The sequence below is a fragment of the Lagenorhynchus albirostris genome, chromosome 19, assembly GCF_949774975.1.
Source record: "Lagenorhynchus albirostris chromosome 19, mLagAlb1.1, whole genome shotgun sequence".
In the NCBI taxonomy this organism is placed as follows: domain Eukaryota; kingdom Metazoa; phylum Chordata; class Mammalia; order Artiodactyla; family Delphinidae; genus Lagenorhynchus; species Lagenorhynchus albirostris.
In genome coordinates this window covers 8,111,454-8,131,270 of record NC_083113.1, presented here as the reverse complement: position 1 = coordinate 8,131,270, position 19,817 = coordinate 8,111,454, and the positions used below count along the sequence as shown (strand labels likewise).

General features: G+C 52.7%; 3 protein-coding genes across 4 annotated transcripts in view; 1 reads left to right on the top strand and 2 right to left on the bottom strand.

Moving 5' to 3' along the window:
* NUP62 (nucleoporin 62) overlaps positions 1-15,376 on the bottom strand; it is a 26,537-nt gene extending 11,161 nt beyond the window's left edge. The window contains exon 1 of the mRNA XM_060131492.1: positions 15,246-15,376. The gene's annotated coding sequence lies outside the window, so the exon portion shown is untranslated. The remainder of the gene's footprint in view (positions 1-15,245) is intronic.
* Positions 15,091-19,340, top strand: ATF5 (activating transcription factor 5). The gene is made up of 3 exons (XM_060131512.1): positions 15,091-15,296; positions 16,637-16,933; positions 18,161-19,340. Exons 2-3 carry the CDS (start codon positions 16,756-16,758, stop codon positions 18,820-18,822), a joined length of 840 nt encoding a protein of 279 aa, XP_059987495.1. The 5' UTR covers positions 15,091-15,296; positions 16,637-16,755; the 3' UTR covers positions 18,823-19,340.
* Positions 17,016-19,817, bottom strand: part of VRK3 (VRK serine/threonine kinase 3) — a 70,460-nt gene continuing 67,658 nt past the window's right edge. The window contains exons 15-16 of one of the 2 annotated variants that reach the window (XR_009537169.1): positions 19,706-19,817; positions 17,016-17,646 (exon numbers count right to left, since the gene is read on the bottom strand). The gene's annotated coding sequence lies outside the window, so the exon portion shown is untranslated. Of the gene's footprint in view, positions 17,647-19,018 lie in introns of those variants that run through there. The other variant, XM_060131503.1, reaches the window with a different exon arrangement.

The window sequence follows — 19,817 nt, the reverse complement described above, 5'->3', positions numbered from 1 at the left end:
AGAGGGACCGTGACCATGGAAGAACGTTCCGAGAGCTGCTACACTGCTGCTCTGAAGACAGAGGAAGGGGCCATGAGCCAAGGAAAGCAGGTGGCCTCTAGGAGCTGGAAAAGGAAAAACCCAGAGTCTCCCCCAGTGTCCAGAAGGAACACAGCCCTGTGCACCCATTTCAGACTTCTGACCTCCAGAACTGTAAGAGGAAATATTTGTGTTGTCTTAAACGGCTAAGTTCGTGGTAACCTGTTACAACAGCAATGGGAAACTAATACAGGGGTGGGGGACAAAGAAAGAACAGGACGGAACTCAATACAGAGAAATGGATGGGAAACACATCCTGGAGTTGGGGTTGAGAAAGGGGCAGGAGTGAGGGGCGACGGGGCCAGGGCAGGCCTGCCTCTGTGCGTCGGGGCGTGATCGCAGGACCCTAGCAGCTGCGGAGCTACTGGGGAAAGAACAGCTGTGATCCTGAAAATCCAGACACCCCCAGCCACTGGGGTGACCTCATCAGGGTGTGGATGTGTGTGACACCCAGCAACAACAGGCCGTGTATGACAGAGGGGAGGGACAGGGTGGCCTGGGAGCACCAAGGAGGGCTTGTGGTTGTGATGGTGTCAGCCCCACAGGGCAGGACTTCCCTGTTTTGTTAATGGCTGTACCCCCAGCACGCAGAGCAGTGCCTGGCATGCAGCAGGCGCCCAATAAATATCTGTGGCTGACCGACGGCCTGAGAACCGATACTAACTACATTTACTGAGTGCCACCTATGTAAGCGGTACCCGGCCAGGAGCACTAGGGAGCAAGCGGCACACTAAACCCTTCCTGGATGAGAAACAAGCTCAGAGAGTTAATGTGACTTCTTCAAGGTCACACAGCAGCGAACACTAGTCCCAAGAAAGGAATCGAGCTCCTTCTGGGGCAGCGGAGGGGGAGATGTCAGAATTAAGTCTTAATGGAGGAGTGGGGTGCTCTGGGCAGACATGTGGCTGAGCAGCCGAGGGAGTGACACACCTCCAGGGCAGCTTCTGCACAGCTACGGCTGGAGCAGCAGGCTGACGGGGAGTGGGGTCGAGGGCCGGGTCACAGAAGCAGACTGGCAGCCAGTCCACCCACCGGACACAAAGCCAGGACCCCGCTTCCCTCCCATCCCCACCACGGCCCTTCACCTTCTCACCTCAGAAGTGACTCTCCCACCACGAGGCTCATCCCCCGGGGCAGAGGCAGCTGCCCCACATCCACCCGCTTCCTTCATAACAGAAACTCTGTTTCATTTGGGGCAGCAACGAATCCAGCCAAAGGACTCCATGTCCCACAGCTCCTTAATGGGGCCCAGGTCTGTCTAGTCCACTGATGGGCCGGGAGGAGGGCAGCAGGCCTGCAGCGGTCACGAGAAGTCCAGCCCATGCACTTCCGTGAGCTCTGCGGACAGAGGACTTTGCCCAACCTCTTCTGCCAGTCGCCCGGCAGGACACAGCCCAGCAACGAGAAGTGGGCGCTGCAGCCTGTCAGCCCGAGCGCCCACTCCTCCACTCCTAGCCCTGGGATCTTAGTTCTAAATTCATCCCCCGGGCCTCAGTTTCCTCATCTGAAAAAAGGGGATGACGGCTCCAGAATCATACGGTCTCTGTGAAGATAAAATGGTCTAATCCGTGTCAAGCACTTAGCACCATGTCTGGTGTATTCTCGGGACCCAGGAAATGTTAACTTATTAATGCGGTTCTGGGAAGTGACGGGAGCAACCGCTCCCAGCATTCTGCCCACAGCCACCTGGTGGCTGCCAACAACGCTGAGCCCAGACAGTACCCAGGAAGGACAGGAGCTGTCTGTACCAACTACGTTTTCCCTTTGGAATTAGCTATTTATTTAAGACTTGGAGGAAGTGTGGCCACGGGCTCAGAGAGACCAGAGGAGGGGAGAAGACATGGGAGAGACAAGGCAGGAAATCAGAGACTGAGGGAACCGCTGCCCCTGGTCGTCATCAGCCCAGCCCAGCGCTGCTGAACGCGGCCCTGCCTGGGGAAATGTGATGCCCGTTGAGGCTCAAAGGCCCATCCTGGCCCGGCCCAGCCGGTACCTTTGCTGTGTCAGTGCAGGTACTCCCTGTCCCCTGCCCCCCACCATCATCTCCTCTAGGTTGTCTCACCAACATGTGAGACCCTGACTCTTGCTTCTTAAATCTCTCTTGAATCGGATCCCCTACTCTCCTTTGAGTCAAAGAAAACCCCTCTAAACCTCAGGGAACGGATAAGCCCAGAGAGCCTGCCCTTCAAGAATGGAAATCAGGGCTTCCCTGGTGGTGCAGTGGTTGAGAGTCCGCCTGCCGATGCAGGGGACACGGGTTCGTACCCCGGTCTGAGAAGATCCCACATGCCGCAGAGCGGCTGGGCCCGTGAGCCATGTCCGCTGAGCCTGCGTGTCCAGAGCCTGTGCACCTCAACGGGAGAGGCCACAAGAGTGAGAGGCCCGCGTACCGCAAAAAAAAAAAGAATGGAAATCAGCTGATCAGAGACGAGCAGCTTGCCAACCAGACCTTAGACAAGGCAGAGTCTCAGGCTCCAGAGCAGCGAGGAGGCCAGTGTGGCCAGACCAGTGTGCGGTGTGAAGCCACGATAGAGTTCTGAAGTTCCAGGATCTGATTTACGTTTTGAAAGACTCGCCCAGGTTGCTGGGAGGTGGGGTGGGGCAAGACGCCAGCAGTCGCCTGGCGGGGGCTGGTGGTGACCTGGGCCACTCTGTCTGGCTCTTACACAACTACCCTGCCTGGTGGGCCCGGCCAACCCCAGGTGCAGGAAACGGAGCCCCAGAGAGGGGCAGAGAGGCTTTTCTAAGCCAGTCTGCAGCAGGGAAACCTCAGTGCTCCCGTCCATGTAAAGGCCATCTCTCTCCCACAGCACAAGGCATCCCCAACTGGGAGGGTGGGACAGAGACCAGGTAGATGCAGTTTTCAACTGCCCTCTCACCTCCTTAAGCTGCCTGGGGTTCTGGTCCTAATTTCCTCGGGCCTGTTCCTCCCTGTGGACGGGCACACTGCAGGCTTCTCACCTTCCCAGGTATCAATATAACAAACCCATGTTAAGCATTAGAGACCTGTCTGGACAGACAAACAGGAGGCGTGTCTGTCTGTCTGCTGTGGGGAGGGGAAAGGATATGGAAAGCCTCACTGCGTGTCCTGGTCACATGAACTGATCCCTAAATGTCCCTGCATACTAACTGCCCAAGAGACAGTGTCACATGTGTTCCATTTCCCAACCCACCCAATGACATACTGGTCATTTTTTAAGATGAAAATTAAATTCTTTTTGTGAAAAGATAGTTTGTTCACATGGTTCTATGTTCCAAAGGTACAAGAGGGAATTCCACGGTCTCTGTGATCCTCCCCTGCTCCGCACAGCTATCTTTCTTAAACTGGAGACAAGCTTTTAAGTTTCTTGTGCCTCTTTCCAGAGATTTTCCTTTTTTCTTTTTAAAAATAAATAAATAAATAAATTTATTTATTTTTTGGCTGTGTTGGGTCTTCATTGCTGCGCGTGGGTTTTCTCTAGTTGCGGTGAGCTGGGACTACTCTCCGTTGCGGTGCGTGGGCTTCTCATTGCTGTGGCTTCTCTTGTTGCAGAGCAAGGGCGCACAGGCTCAGTAGTTGTGGCTCGCAGCCTCTAGAGCGCAGGCTCGGTAGCTGTGGCACGTGGGCTTAGTAGCTCCGCGGCCTGTGGGATCTTCCCAGACCAGGGCTTGAACCCGTGTCCCCTGCACTGGCAGGCGGATTCTTAACCACTGTGCCACCGGGGAAGTCCCTTTCCAGAGATTTTTTTTTTTTTCAATGCGTTTAAGTAAATGCAGTTTGCAATCTCCCCGTTGTACATAAAAGGCTGCATGTGCCAGAAGCACTATTCTGCACTCTTCTTTCTTCACTGACTATACCGTAGAAGTCATTTTAAGTACGCTTATTGTCCTCATTGGATGGAGGAGGAAATACTCTCACAGGGGAACTGCCTTGCACCCCTCAGCTGTTTGCTCCTCGGGGTTGCCTCCAGCTAGTACCTAAATATTTCTTGGACTCAGAGGTTCTCAGCCATCCCTCTTCTTCCTTCCTTCACTGGAAAATACTCTCTCTACCCCAAGAACTCACCTCACGGCTAACGAGCAATTACATTCTCCTTCTCACTCCTGAGGCCCAAACCTGCACCTGAAGGAGCTCAGGTGGTGGGACAAACAGCAAATTTCCCCATGGGGAAAACGAATCAGGTTAGACGTGTGTGGAAAAGTCAGGAAACAACCAGAGGAGTAGATTTTTAAGGAAGATTCTAGAACCACTCTTAATATAAAATAATAGGACTGGACGAGCTCTGAGGATTACTCAGGTACTGGATCCCTTACCTTTTTTGCCAAAAACTGTTTTGTTTCCTTCTCTTGTGCTGAAAGATATTTTTCCCCCCTCTACCTAACCGCATTTTGTGTGTGTGTGTGTGTGGCCGTGCTGCATGTGGGATCTTAGTTCTCTGACCAGGGATGGAACCCGTGCCCCCTGCAGTGAAAGCGCAGCAGAGTCTTTTCCACTGGACCACCAAGGAAGTCCCCCTAACTGCATTTTTAACATTTAAATTTTAACTACACAATCAATACATCAGTCCTCTCTTTAAAATATTGTTTTGGCCACCACCAACAAAGCTAAGCACCCCCTGATCACTATCCTTGATCCTGGTCCCCACACCCATGAGGTAGCCCGGTTAAAAGTCGCTGTGTATCTGTTATCTACGTGCTCATGTGTACGTTCATAGCCAGAGGAAATGACTTTATACATATGTTTTCTCTACTACACAGGGGATCATACTGCATGTGTCACTCCACAATTTGTAGCGTTTTCAACAGGTTTTCCTCTCCTTCTAGCTGCTGTAAACCAGTCCGCAGTGTGCCTAGACCACATTTTATTTATCCGTGCCTCTACTGATGGACATTTAGAATGCTCCTGATTTCTTCTTTATTATAAACAATACTGCAACAAGCATACTCACTCATGCTTTCTCGGGCACAGGCACAGACACTCTTCCAGGGCAGATCCCAGAAGAACTGCTGGCCACAGGTACTTGCATTCTGGTTTTGCTAGGGGCAACCAAACTGCCCTCCAACTCGCCTGTATGTGCTTTTATTCTAACTGGTGGTGCCTGAGACAACCATTTCCCTACAACCTGCCAACACCTGAAATTAGGAAAGTATTGCCAACCTGATATATGAACTGCATTAAAAAAAAATAATGATAAAAGCACCAACCATTCAGCGCCACTGTATGCCAGCACGTGTTGGGTAATTCACAAACATACCTCATTCATTCAGTCAACAAACATCCACTGAGACTTAGGACAGGACAGGCCTTGGGCTGGGCAAACAAAGACAATATGGCATGGCCACCAGTCCTCAAAAACCCAGTGTTATAAATGTGATGAAGGAAAAGCTACCAGAATTGAAAACAGGTAGTCAGACAAAAACCTGTGCACAAACATTCACAGCAGCATTATTCCCAACAGCCAAAAGATGCCCCCATCTCTAACCACCCTTTGCCTCCATCACTCCACTCCAGCCCTACAGGCCTTCCTGCTGTTCTGCACACACGCCTAAAGCACTCCTGTCTCAGGGTCTTTGCACTTGCTGTTTTCTCTCTCTGGAACACTCTGATGGCCCCATAGCTCACTCCCTTACCTCCTTCAGGTCTTTGCTAAAATGTCACCTACTCAGTGAGGTCTTCCCCAGCTATCCTTAGGACCCAGCATCATCTGAAATACAATATATTCCATTTACAGACCTCGTTTGTTGTCTGTCTCCCCATTAGAACAACAGTTCCATGAAGGGCAGGATTTTGGTCCGTGATCTCCACTGCTGTACCCCAATATCTGTGACAGTTGCTGGTCACTGGGGGCACTCAGCAAATGCTTGTTAACCCAATAAACAGATCCAGGTTGCTTTGTGCCAGGTACTATTCTACATGCTTTCCATGTACTAACTGGTTTAGTTCTCACTGCTTCTACCACAGGGTAGGTACCATTAGCATCTCCCTTTTAGAGTTAAGTAACTTGCTCAATGTCAACATAAATGTCAAAGTCAGGATATGACAAGGTTCCTGTCCTTAAATAATTCAGAGTTTACTGAGGGTAACAAAGAGATAAATTGTTGGACAACAGGTAGACACTGTGAAAAGAGCTTTGGTTAGAACCTACTGGAAGCCCAGGGGAGGGGCAAGGACACTGTCCTAGAGAAGGAAGGGATGTTTAAGCCTGTTTTGAAGGATGTGGAGGAGTTAGTCAAGGTGGGAAGGGGTTAGAGCAATGGCTCATTCCAGGCAAAAGCTCAGATGGGCAAGGGCTGCCTTGAAGAACAGTGTTAAATGCCCTGTGTGAAAACCACAAGATGCCAAAGAAGATACACAAATGGGTGATAAGCATGGGAAAATCACTGTTAGCTGTCGGGAAATGCAAATCAAAACCAAAATGAGATACCAGTTTACTGGTGCCACTAGGATTACAATAACAAAAAAGGTGGACAATATCATGCGTTGGTTAGGATGTGGAGAAACTCGAACCCTCATCGCTAGTGGGAATGTAAGATAGTGCAGCCACTTTCGAAAACAGTACAGCAGTTCCTCAAAAGGTTAAACACAGTTATCCAATGATCCAGCAATTCTACTCCTAGGTATCTCCCAAGAGAAATGAAAACATTTGTCCATACAAAACTAGTACACACATATTCTATAACAGCCAAAAAGTAGAAACAACCCAAACGTCCATCAATTGATGAATGGATAAAATGAAATGTTATGCAGCTTTAAAAAGGAATAAAGTATTGACATATGCTACAAAACAGATGAACCTAGAAAACTAGACACAAAGGGCCACCTATTGTATGATTCCATTCATATGAAATGTCCAGAATAGGCAAATCTACAGAGAGAGAAAGCAGGTTAGTGGTTGCCGAGGGATGGGAGCATGGAGAATGACCACTAAGAGGTATGGGGTTTCTCTCTGGAGTGATAAATATGTTCTAAAATTAGACTGTGGTAATGAGTACACAACTCTGAATGTATAAAAATCACTGAATTGTACACTTGAATAAATGGATGTGAATCATGTTTTTTTTTTTGTTGCAGTATTTCAATAAAGCCATTAAACAAACCAACCAAGCATGGGATGCCAGGGAGGGGCTGAGAAGGCAGGGGCTGGGCAGAGCTATTTCTAGAGATAGGATCACACTTTCTTGTGGGGATGAGTACAGCTGATTGAGAATGGGCTGGGGAGGAGACTGTAGTTGAAATGCTCCAGTCAGCTGAGGCCAACAAGGGGCTCCAGTGGAAATGCAGCTTGGCACAGATACACCACAGATAGAAGACTCAGTGAGGGGCTAAAGCACCAGGGCCAAGGGACTTTAAGAGCACCACAGGTGGACACGTGAGAGAGAGAGAGAGAGAGAGAGAGAGAGAGAGAGAGAGAGAGAGAGAGAGAGAGAGAGAGAGAAAGACAGAACCACACACACCTGTGCTCCCTCCCCAGCCTCTCTTGCAATCAACACCAGTGTCCCAGTGGAGAGGCAGTGATGTCAGTGGGGGAGGGAGGCAAAGGTCCAGGTTGTGGCAGAGGCAGTTGCCATGGAGATGGTTTCTCTGGGAACCAGGTGAAAACCACCAGAGGTGGGGGGCAGGGTGGCTTTGATTCTGAGATTAGAACCAATCACAGCCCATACCTATCCCTGGGTATCAACCACCACACTAACACTTCTGGACATTTATTATGTGCTGTGCCCTGTTTGTAGTGCTTTACCTGTACTGACTACAACCCAAAGAGGCAGGAACTACCAGTGTTCCCATTTTACAGATGAGCAAACTGAAGCCAAGAGAACTTCAGTAACTTGCCCAAAGTCGCCCCGGTGGTTAGGACTGACCGAGGCTGTCTGGCCCCAGAGCTAAGCTGGGGCATCAGGAGCCTCTCCAGTGTGACCCTTTTCACCACTACGCCCCCCCATTGCGTGCCATGTCCAGCACCCCCTTCCTGTTCCCTAATGACATCCCAGGTCACCTCTGTCACCTTCCAGACTAGTTTAGTGGTTCAGGTTTCACTCTCAAATCCAACTCAGTGCCGTCTGCTTTCCCTCACTGCAGGCTAGACTCCTGACGGCTTGGAGTGAAGCGGGGGCCTCAGATGCCCTTTCCTGCCCTGCGTCCCCCCGGCCCCCGCCGGAATCTGTTCCTGCTCTGGGTGGGGGCGGGCAGGAGAAGAAGGGCAAAGGGCTACTGAACAAACCTAACAGCTCTGAGGTCTAGGGCCCTGCTGGCTGCTGGCCCTCAAAGCCCCCCCGGGGCAGTCCTGGGGGACCTCTCAGGCCTGTGAGGTGTTCCTGTTATGGTCCCCTGCCTCTGCCTCAAACCCCCTCTCTCTTGCTCCCTTGGCTCCCCCTATGACTGGCCATCCCAGTGGGTGCCAACTGCGTTCATTCAGGCCTTGCTACTTTCCTTTGTGCCCAAGCAAACCTGGGGGTATGGTGCATCCAAGCCCACCTCAAGGCAGGGGTACAGGCTGCGCTGCAGCTGCCCTCCACCTGCCATCCCCCATCGGGCACGAGGAGCAGGTTTGCTGTGAGAAAGGGAAGAGTGGCCCTGTACTCTCCTGCTGGGCATAAACAACTGAACAGAACACATCAGGCAAGGCCACCTGATTGTGATGGATCTTGACACGTCTCAACACAGACAGAAACACACTGTCCGAAGCACAAAAATGACCAACCATCACTCTCCTGGCTCAGAGCTGACGGCTGCTTCTTAACTAAGCACAGCGTCAGCTCCACTGACAAAGGACGCTGGTCACGGCCTTGCCCCTGCTCCCTGCTGGCCTCCAATCCAGAGCAAAACCCCTCTTCCCTGAACCCTCCCCAGTCACCTAACCCAGCCCAGCCCCTAAAAGTCCCCTCTGACACCCCCTTCCTGAGATGCCCCACGGGCCCCCAAGGTGGGTGGCCCCACAGCTGCGACAAGCAAGAAACCCAAATGGTTTGACTACATGTACTGGTGGTCCTGGGGGCATGGATGGCTGATGAAGGACACCAGCCCCCCTTCAGCAGGAACCCAACCTTCCCGGATGATTCCCTAGAGACCCCCTTCCCTGCTCCCCACAAACAATGCCCTCCCCAACCGCGCATAGGCTGGGCAGCTAAGTGAGACCGGCACCCTTTCAAGCTGGGTCAGTCCGGCGGGGGGTGGGGGGAACAGCTCAGGGGTATGTGTGGCCCTGCACCGAGGAGTCCTCAGTTCCTTTAGTTTTCTGCTCTGGGCAGAGGATGACAGATGTGGGGTTGGGAGCAGGGGGGTAGGAATCACCGCACACAAAGGTCACGGAGGGCCCTCGGCCCCAGCCTATCCACACTCGAGGTTTGTTGAGGTTTCTCTGAGTGACTCACCAACCTTTTAAAACTTGGATCTCATGGAGAAGTCTGGATTTCTCACTTCTATGAAACCCGAAGCTCTGCGCTGACAGGCCGGCACTGTTGCAGGGCACATGGGCCGACCCTGAGCAGCACCGTGCCTGCAGGGACAGCTCGCTGGCGGAGCCAGGCGTCGTTCTAGGCCTTTTCACACGTTATCTCTGGTCTTCACCACTGCCCTCTGCTATTGTCCCTGCTCTTCTGATGTAGCACATGGGGGCACAGCACCTTGCTGAAGGCCACACGGTGATAAGTGATGTGTCCTGAGCTCCAGGACACCATGCTGTCAATTACCTTCAGTTTACCCTGTCCACTCCCTGTGGGCATATGAGGGACGGGTATACCAGGGCTGGTGCTAGCCTTTAGCTCCCAGATGAGGAAACGGAGGTCCCGAGAGGGGAGGCGTGGCAGGATGGATGACGCTCCCAAACACGTCCACATCCTAGTGCTCAGAATCTGTGAACGCTACCCTATAGGCAAAAGGGACTTTACAGATGTTGTTAAATTAAGGATCTTGAGATGGAGACACTATACTGGATTTTTGGGGTGTGCCCTACCATAATCACAAGGGTCTTTATAAGAGGGAGGGCAAGAGTATCAAAGGAGGAGATAGGGGACATGATAATGGAAGCAGAGGTAGAAGTGATTCAAGGAAGGGGCCACGAGCCAAGGAATGCAGGCAGCCTCTCGAAGCTGGAAAAGGCCAGGGAATGGATTCTCCCCTAGAGCCTCGAGAAGGACCCCTTTTAGACTTCTCGTCTCCAGAACTGAAAGGGAATAAGTGCATGTTGTTTTAAGCCACTAAGTCTGCGGCAATTTGTTACAGTGGCCACAGGAAATGAAAACAGAAGATGACCATCGAGGGTGCTGGAGCTGGTGCAGCAGTATGGGGCCTCGCCAGGCTCTGAGAGCTGTGGCTGCCTCTGCTGAGGAAGATGTAGCAGGAGGAAGGGGGAGGGAAGGGACTCTGGAGGACTCTGAGCCACTGGGCCACGTGGCAGACCTGTGTTCTGTGTGCCTGGCCCCTGCACTGCCCTTTCCCCAGCTGAACTGGCCTTGGCCTTCCTGCCCTTGTTTGCCAAGACACCCACCCCCAACCTCTGCCCTCCTGGCCTGCATGATGCAGACACCTGCCCTAGTGCCCCTTCAGAGGCCACAGGACTGAATTCCCCAGTCTCTGTGCCTGAGCAACTCATTTAAAAATAAACTGATGCGGGACTTCCCTGGTGGCCCAGCAGTTGGGACTCTGTGCTTCCACTCCACGGGTTTGATCCCTGGTCGGGGAATTGAGATCCCCGCATGCCCCACAGCACAGGGCTGGGGGCTGTGAGGAATGATTCTTGGGAATAAGGAGGGTCCTGACTTACCCTCTAAGTGCTCAGGGAAAGTCACACACACAGACATCTGCCTTCGAGGCGGCTCTGAAAGCAGAACAAAGTGGGGTACGAATACAAAGAGAAACAAACATGGGTTGACCTTGAGCTCCTAGTAAGTGCTGGGCTTTACCTACGTCATTTCATATAATCCCCTCAGCACCTAAGCCTTAAAGAGAAATAATTAATGCTCATAATTAGGCAGGCTCTGTTCTAGGAATTTTACATACATTGACCTATTTAATCCTCACAATAATCCTAGGAGGTGGGTCATTTTATCCCCATTTTATGGATGATAAAACTGAATCACAGAGAGAAGATGTCACTTGCCGAGGGTCAAATAAGTGGTGTTGGGATGTGAACCCAGCAGGCTGGCTCCAGAGTCAAGGCTCTGAGCCACTTTTCACTTGATCTTAGCCAAAAGCTTGAGAAGCGATCTGAGCCACTTTTCAGAAGGCAGCTGAGGCCAAGGCAGAGTAAGGGCCTCATGTGCACCCTTGGCCAGGACTAGGTGGTATGGGCTTGGGATTGAAACCTGGGTCCATCTGATGGAAAACTCGGTGCCTCTTCCATCACTGCAGGCCCGTCACCTTGACTGGGAGACCAGTTCGGGGTTCTGCGATAGGACAGGTGAGGAGGGCCTCCTCTGGGACAGGGGATGGGGAGGGTCAGGTCACAATCAACAGAATTTGGCAATTGTGAGCAGCAGCAGACCCGAGGTGAAGGTCCAGGCTTGGTGCCTCCCAGCAGGCTACATCCTGAGCTGGGGGTCAGGGACCCCACACATCTGAGAGAGGACACGCTCTCCCTGGGACCAGCAGGGCCTTGGAAGCTATATGGCGGAGGCCCAGGCTCTAACCAGCAGTGTGACTGTACACGACACCTTGCCCCCTGCAAGCTGAGCGGGTCAGCCTCTGTGATCTGAGTCTGTTCTTGGTAGTTCTTGGCATTGAGCCTGATTCTCAGGGTTCTGCACAGGTTGCTCTCCCTCCCCCTCCCCAAACCCCTCCCTTGCTGTGCTGGAGCCTCTCTCCAATCCAGGGCTTCACTAACCAGGAATGGTTGCCAGGTGCGCAGGGCAGCCCCCAGAGAATCCCCCACTCCCCCGCCCTGTCAAACAGCCAGGGTGATGCAACCTGGCTGCAATTGCCACCTCACTCCCCAAGCCTGGCTCCTCCGCACTGAAAAAGAGTCCCCAGCAGCCCCACCCACGCTCCTAACCCCAGCTCAGGAGTTGAAGGGCCTGGGGCACCTGGACCCCAGAGGACTTTGTGAAGTTGGGGGAGGCCCAGGCATCTGAGTCCTGGATGGGCAACAGGTCCAGAGGTGGGTGTGGGGAGAGGGCTCAGGGTGCCAAGACCTGGGCTCACAGGCACCACTGATGACCCACCGCCCATAAATTCGAATATGCCCTGAAGGGCTGGGAGCTCAGTGTGCAAGCTGGCACCAGGAGAACTCAACTCTATGGGACCCATCAGATGGAGAGAGAAAAAGGCACAAGGGGCTGGGACAGGGGGACCAGGGTCTTCTCAGTCAGCAAACGCCGCAATCTACAAGCAGCAAGATTCCCACACTAAGTTCATTCCCAGGTATTAAAAAATATCCTACCTGGTCGTCCTCTCAAAACCCCACAATCCCCGTCTATGAGACAAAACCAAATGGAGGGACATTCCATAGAGTATCCAACCAGCACTCTTCAAAACTGTCAGGGTTGTGAGAGACAAGGAAAGTCTAAAAAGCCTTTGCAGAGCAGAGGTGGCTACAGAGACGGACGACTAAAGTGTAAGACGGCATCCTGGAGGGGATCCTGGAACAAAGGAAGGGCGTTAGCGAACAACTGGTGAAATTAGAAGACAAGGTGGAGTCTAGGTAATAGGAACGTACTGATGTTGGCTCCTGAGCTGTGACAAGTGTACGAGCGAGCGTAATGCAAGATGTCCAGTGACAGAGACTGGAAGAGGGGTATAAGGGGACTCTGCACTGTCTTTGCAGTACATCTACAATTATTCCAAAATAAAAAGTTATTTAAAGAAAAATACTCTACCTAGTCCACCTGTTATAATCTAGAAGGTCTTTTCGAAGAAGACTGGGGAGTGATTGTGCCCCCTCACTGCCAGCGGCCTGTCCAACAGACTCCCCTAATCCCACCTGCTATCGCTCAAATATCTACACTGAGGAGTGGAAGTCGGTCCTTCTTACTTAGAAGAACTTTAAAAGCACTGCTGCTTAGCAATGGAGATAAAACATATCCAACTCAATAAAAGTAATAATAAAACCCCCTTATGTAGCACCTACTGTGTGCCAGGCACTAGTCTAAGCACACTTGACCTGGATTAACTCATTTAATCCTCAAAACAGTACTAAGAAGCAGGTACTATTAACGGCCATGTACCTCAGTACGTTCCTATTAACTCAACTCCATGCTTTATTCTGGCACTGTTAATGGTAACCGAGGCACAGGGAAGGGAAATTGCCAGTAAGCTAGTAAGTGGGGTGTACTCAGCGTTTGAACCCAACAACTTGGCTCCAGAGACTGTGCTCTTAACCACTACTCTATGCTGCCTTGGTAATAACATAGCCCCTATAGGGCAAGAGTTGGCAGAGTGGACAGTTAAGTATCATAAGGAAACATGGTCAGATCCCAAGAAAGACTTCCTGTATGCAACAGCAGCCCGTACGAGGGATATAATGTACAATACGATAAATATAATTAACTCTGCTATATGTTGTATATGAAAGTTGTTAAGAGTATAAATCCTAAAGTTCTCATCACAAGGAAAAACGTATGTGTTTTTTCTATTTCTTTAGTGTTGGAATTGTAGGAGGTGATGGATGTTCACTAAACTTACTGTGGTAATCAATTCACCAGGTGTGTAAGCCAAATCATTATGTTGTACACCTTAAACTTATACAGTGCTACATGTCAATTATATCTCAATAAAACCGGGAGAAAAAAAGAGCACATGCATTTGGAAGGAAAAGAAAAAAAGCCTGTGTGTATTCACTCCCAGCTAACTCTCAAGATCAGGGTCCCCCACCTTCTTTGGATCTTGATTCAGTCTCATAAGCATGTGGATGAATGCACGGTGGGAAAAGGAGGGGTTTCTGCTGCACAGGAAAGACCCACATCCACTTGGGGCTGGTGGAGGGTCCAGTGCAGGGGGAGGGGATGGCTAGGAAGCCCGATCTCTTTTAGTGATGCAAGTACAGATCTCCCTCTTTCTGGCAGAGTGTGAAGACTGATCTAGTGGGGGGGGGGGCGCAGCCGAGGTAGAGGATCCTTCGAAAGGAAGTCTAGGGGAGGGGCAGGGACAGAAGAATGAACCAACGGGCCTGAAAGGAGTGCTAAGGATAAGGGCTGAGGAGAGGTGAGCAGGGGATGGAGAAAAGATAAGACTGAGGGCGATGACCGACTCCCTGCACCAAGATGGGGCTGAGTGTCCATATTTGAATGGGAGAGGGCAGGGATGGCTGGAAATCACCTTGGAGGAGTGAAGGAAACACAAGAACGACCTATTAGCAAGTGTTGCATGGTTAAGTGTCTGGGGCTCCGGCCACAGGGGTCGGAAGGGTTGACGCGGGGCTCAGAGTTCCCTCCGACTGATCATAAAGACGCTGAGCGAGCATGTAGGAGGTGGGATCTGGGTTTCACAGGAATGGACTTATTTCTCACAAACGACCCCACCAGGTACACTTGATTATTCTCCTTACTTTACAAATAATCCCCTATCTGAGAGACTAGAGAATTTACTTGTCCAAGGCCACCCTCGCCGGTCTCTGATTTGAACGGAGCGTGCTCAGTGACTCACGCCAGACTCTAAGCCACAAAAAGTGTTCTCCGAGTGGGACGGCAATTAAGGATAAAGAGATCAACATGTGGCTGACCGGAAATTCGCGAAGCAGGGGAAAAGAAAGGCGAAATGAACTAGTGCGGGTCTCAGGGAAGAGGAAGGGCCGAGTTACCAAATCAGAGGGAGCAGAGAGCCGGACCGCGGACCACAAGGAGGAGGGGGCCGGACCCCAGAGTCAGAGGGAAAGAAGGGTCGGCACCCCCGAGGCTGGGAGGAAAGCGGGGCTAGATCTACAGGTCAGAGAAAGGAAAGGCCTGAATTCCCGGGGTGGGAAGGATGAGGGGGCCGGATCCCGGGATCCCCGAGGGCGGGCGGTCAGGCCCGCCTCACGGTTGAGGCCGCGCGGGGCGGGGCGCGGAAGGATCCGGGCAGGCCGTGCTGCGCCACCTCCGGTATATCTGTCCCCAGTCCACGGGGTCACCTCATTCCCCAGCCTCAGATCATGATTTCTCCTCACACTACCGCGACGCCACCTCAGCCCGCGTAGCCCCGGCCATGGCTCTGTAGCCGCGACCCCTCTGTGCCCCCGGCCAGTCTCCGCGCTCACCGCGCCTGCGCTCTCCGCTCCTACCTTCTTTCTTCAGCCGAGGCCGCCGCCGCCTCTCCTTTGCGCAGCCATGGAGTGAGTAACCGCTCGCCTCTCCCTCTCCAACGGCCTTTCCCGCCCTTTCGAAGCTCGCGGCCCTCACGACCGAGTCTGGGGCGTAGGGAGACGAGACTGAGGAATCACGGTCGCGCAGGCGCAGAAGAGGGAAGATGGGTCGTTCGCGCGCGCGGTCGAGCATGCGCACTCGGACCGCTGGGGGGAGGGTGCGTTCTTCCAGACAACGTTGGTGTTTAAAGACAGCACATGTGCGTTTGCGCCTGCGCACTAGTTCCCAGAGAGGGTGGTGGTTCCCCCCCCCGCCCTGAATGAGTCTGCGAGCGATTGCTCATGCGCATCTGTCCACCAGCGGTAGTATTTCTATGCAAAGGGCGGGCAGTAAGCAGCCGCACGTGCGCACTGACCCCCAGGAGGGCGGAGGCCTGAGGGAGCAATGGGGCCGCTACGGCGGTGGAGCATGCGCTTTAGCCCTCGGCGAGAGAGCCGCGTGTGGACGGCGGAGAGTGAGGAGCTGTTCTCCGCCTGCAGCCTCCACCCGCCCGCCTCCACTTTGCTCAGGCGCAAAGCACATCTTTCCTCCGTTTCATTCAGGCACCTCCGGGGGGCGGGGGGGGGGGGCTGGTTTAGATTGACAGGGGAGAAGGCGGGACTTAGAAACGACCCGTTTAAGGGGATGGAGCTAGGATAAGAGGCGTCACGGGGGGTGGGGCTTGGGGGGGGTAACCCACGGTGAGAAGGGGCGGGACTAAGAAAACCGTTAGCTGAGGGGATGGTGTTTCTATCTGAGAAAGAGGCGAGGCCTCTGGGGAATCGTCGAGGAGGGGTGGAGCTAAAATAAACCGTGGGAGCGGGATTTGGAGGGACAGTGGCAATCACCGCAAAATTCAAAGGGAAGGGTGGGATTCGAACGGATGACATTGATGAAGGGGCGGGACAGGGGGGAATTCCCCTGGGAAGAGATTTGAGATGGACTCTAGGGAGGAGGTGGGGCCTAAAGAATGTATTTTAGAGGAAGAGGTGTGGCTGCAAGAAAATTCCCCTGGGATTGAGTGTTTTTTTTTAATGAAACGGAATATTATGCAGTAGGTGGGAGGGACTTAAGGAAATTCCCCTGGGAGACCATAGGTTTCTGTATTGGAAGGATTGGGTCTGGGGAATTCTGAAGAAAAGTAAGTCGGGCGTAAAGAGAATTCCCTTGGGAATGGGTGGGGCTCAGATTTGGGGAAAGAAAGGGCAGATTTAGAATTCTGAAAGGGCAAGGAATCCCGGGGCCCTGGGGGTATGGCTTGGTTTCCCCGTGGCTTTGGCAGTAGGTGAGGCTGGCCCCTGACCCACTCACTTTTGTGTCACACTCGTAGGTACTCCGCTTTTGCCTTGGTGCCTGTCTTCGTGCAGCTGAGTAACCGCCAGAGCCTCCTGCCACTTGTTGGTGCAGCCTTCTCCATTGCCATCCGTGCCCAACGCCCGTGCTGCAGCCATGTCACTCCTGGCGACCCTGGGGCTGGAGCTGGACAGGACCCTGCTCCCAGCTAGCGGGCTGGGCTGGCTTGTAGACTATGGGAAACTCCCCCTGGCCCCTGACCCCCTGGGCCCCTATGAGGTCCTTGGGGGAGCCCTAGAGGGCGGGCTTCCAGCGGGGGGAGAGCCCCTGGCAGGTAAGGGCAGGCAAAGAATGGAGGTGGGGTGAGCTGGGCTGTGGGGGGCAGGGGAGAAGAATTCATTCATTCACTTTTCACTCATTCAATAAGTATTTATTGAGCATGTATAATAAGTCAGGCACTGTCTTAGGTGCTGGGGATACAGCTGGAAACAAGACTGACACGATCCCTGCCCTCTTGGAGCTCACACTTTACTGGGGAGACAGACAAGAGACATATTAAACCATGATGCATGGGGATAAGTGGGAAACACTTAGTAGCTGAGCTTAAAAATGACAAGGGGGATTTTCCTGGTGGCGCAGTGGTTAAGACTCCCAATGCAGGGGGCCCAGGTTCGATCCCTGGTCAGGGAACTAGATCCCACACGCATGCCGCAACTAAGAGTCCACATGCTGCAACTAAGGAGCCTGCCTGCCTCAACTAAGACCCGGTGCAACTAAATAAATAAAAATAAATAAATATATAAATAAATATATTTTTTAAAAATGACAACAAGGACACGTTTAGAGCGGGGAGCCAGGAAACCCTCTCCAAGTCAGTAACATTTTGGCTGAGACCTAAAGAATGGTAAGGAATGAGCCATGAAAAGGGAAGAACTGGGCTTCCCTGGTGGTGCAGTGGTTGAGAGTCCGCCTGCCGATGCAGGGGACACGGGTTCGTGCCCCGGTCCGGGAAGATCTCACATGCCGTGGAGCGGCTGGGCCCGTGTACTGCAAAAAAAAAAAAAAAAAAGGGAAGAGCTTTTCAGGTGGAGGAAACAGCATAGGCAGAGCTCTTGAGGCAGGAAGTGTTTTATTCATTAGTGTATCCCAAATGCTTGGTACATAGTGGGTTTTCAGTAATTAAAGATGAAACAGGGTGTGTTTATGTGTGATTTAGTTTGCCGTTTACGAGTAAACTAGAGGGTAAATCAAGAAACCACAGATGCAGGCTAATCGGTAAAGAGGATGTTAGAATGGTTGCAGAAATGGCTGGTTGACTGTTTTGTTGTTTGGGTCATTGGTTGGTTGACTGGTTCATTGATTGTTTGGCTAATTGGTCGGTTAGTTGGCTGGTCTGTTGGTCTGTTGACTGGTTTGATGATTCCTTGATTGGTTGGTTGACTGATTGGCTGGTTGGTGGTTTTACTCAACGAATGGGACGAATGAAGTAGTCGTGAGTGGGACCTGGTTGGGTGGAGGCTTAGGAACTCAAGGAGCTTTCTGTCCCTCTCCAATCCTCCAGGCGACGGCTTCTCCGACTGGATGACCGAGAGGGTGGACTTTACAGCCCTCCTCCCTCTGGAGCCCCCCTTGCCCTCAGGTGCCCTCCCCCCACCTTCCCCACCCCCACCTGACCTGGAAGCTATGGCCTCCCTCCTCAAGAAGGAGCTGGAGCAGATGGAAGACTTCCTTGATGCCCCACTCCTCCCACCATCCTCCCCACCTCCGACACAGCCAGCACCAGCACCCCCCCTCTCCCTTCCCCTCCCCTTGCCCACCTTTGACCTCCCCCCGACCCCGGCCCCAGACACCCTCGACTTGCTGGCCATCTACTGCCGCAGTGAGGCCGAGCAGGGGGACTCGGGGTTGGCGCCCCTGTGCCCCCCACAGCAACCCCCTTCTCCTCCCCCTCAACCCTCCCGCCCCACCCCCTACCCCAATCCTGCCGCCACCCGAGGGGACCGCAAGCAAAAGAAGAGAGACCAGAACAAGTCAGCAGCTCTGAGGTACCGCCAGAGGAAGCGTGCAGAGGGCGAGGCCCTGGAGGGCGAGTGCCAGGGGCTGGAGGCCCGGAACCGGGAGCTGAGGGAGAGGGCTGAGTCGGTGGAGCGGGAGATCCAGTACGTCAAGGATCTGCTTATCGAAGTGTACAAGGCTCGAAGCCAGAGGACCCGGCCTAGCTAGCTGGGCCGGGTCTTCAGGCCATAGCGGGCATGCTGCTCTTCTGCTGTGGCTCACTTCTGTTTCTGGGGCTGAGCTGGGAGGTCCCCCATCATCCCCCTGCCTCTAGCTGCCGTCCAAACTTCCCCTCCCCCTCCCCTTTTATCCTTGCCTCCTTTCCTGTCCATTCTGAATTTGCTCCCCTCCTCCCTCCCCAGAATCATGGAATGTTTGGCCTTAGTCAACATCTATACCCTTCAACTAACAGCTGAGGAACAGAGGCCCATGGGAAATTGGGGGGGCAGGGGAGAGCTTGGAAACCTGGTCTCTCAAGCAGGGAAGTGAAGCCAGGAATCTCTGCAGAACGTCTATGCAAAGGAGGGCAGGGAAGCCATCTGGAGACTAAGTCAGGGAGGGCTTTAAGAAAGCTGCCCATAGAATACAAGCAAAATAAGCCAAGTGACCTTGGGGAACTACATTTGGGGGTGGAACCAAAAGGTGGCCGAGTTCACAGAGCAGGTGGATAAGTGGGCAGCTGGGTAGGTGGGTGGGTGGGGGGGAATGGCCATAATGGGTGACTGGGTGTTCCTTTTAGGTCTGGGAGGAAATCAGTGTTTTGTGAAGGTGTTGGGGGAGGGGCTGCCTCTAGGTGAGGGAGGGCGGGGACTGATCCTTTCTGGGGGTTGTGAGTGGAAATAAAATGAAGAATTTCCTCTGGCTGTGCGTCTTGTCTTTGAGAGGAGAAGTTGCTTGAGGGCAGTCTTAGACCAAAGACGATAATGATAATAATGGAAATAACATAATACTTACGGTCAAGCACACACACCGACACACAGTCAAGGCCAAGATGGGACTGATTGAACTGGTAAATGTACAAGACCCACTTTAGCTTCCATTTGTTACTTACGTAGACAGGGAAAAGAGAGAATAGCCAAAGGTGCGAGCTCCACGTGGGCCTTGTCACTGAAAAGGGTGACACCAAAAGGGGCTGGATGGCTGCGGCACAGTTGTGGGGTACC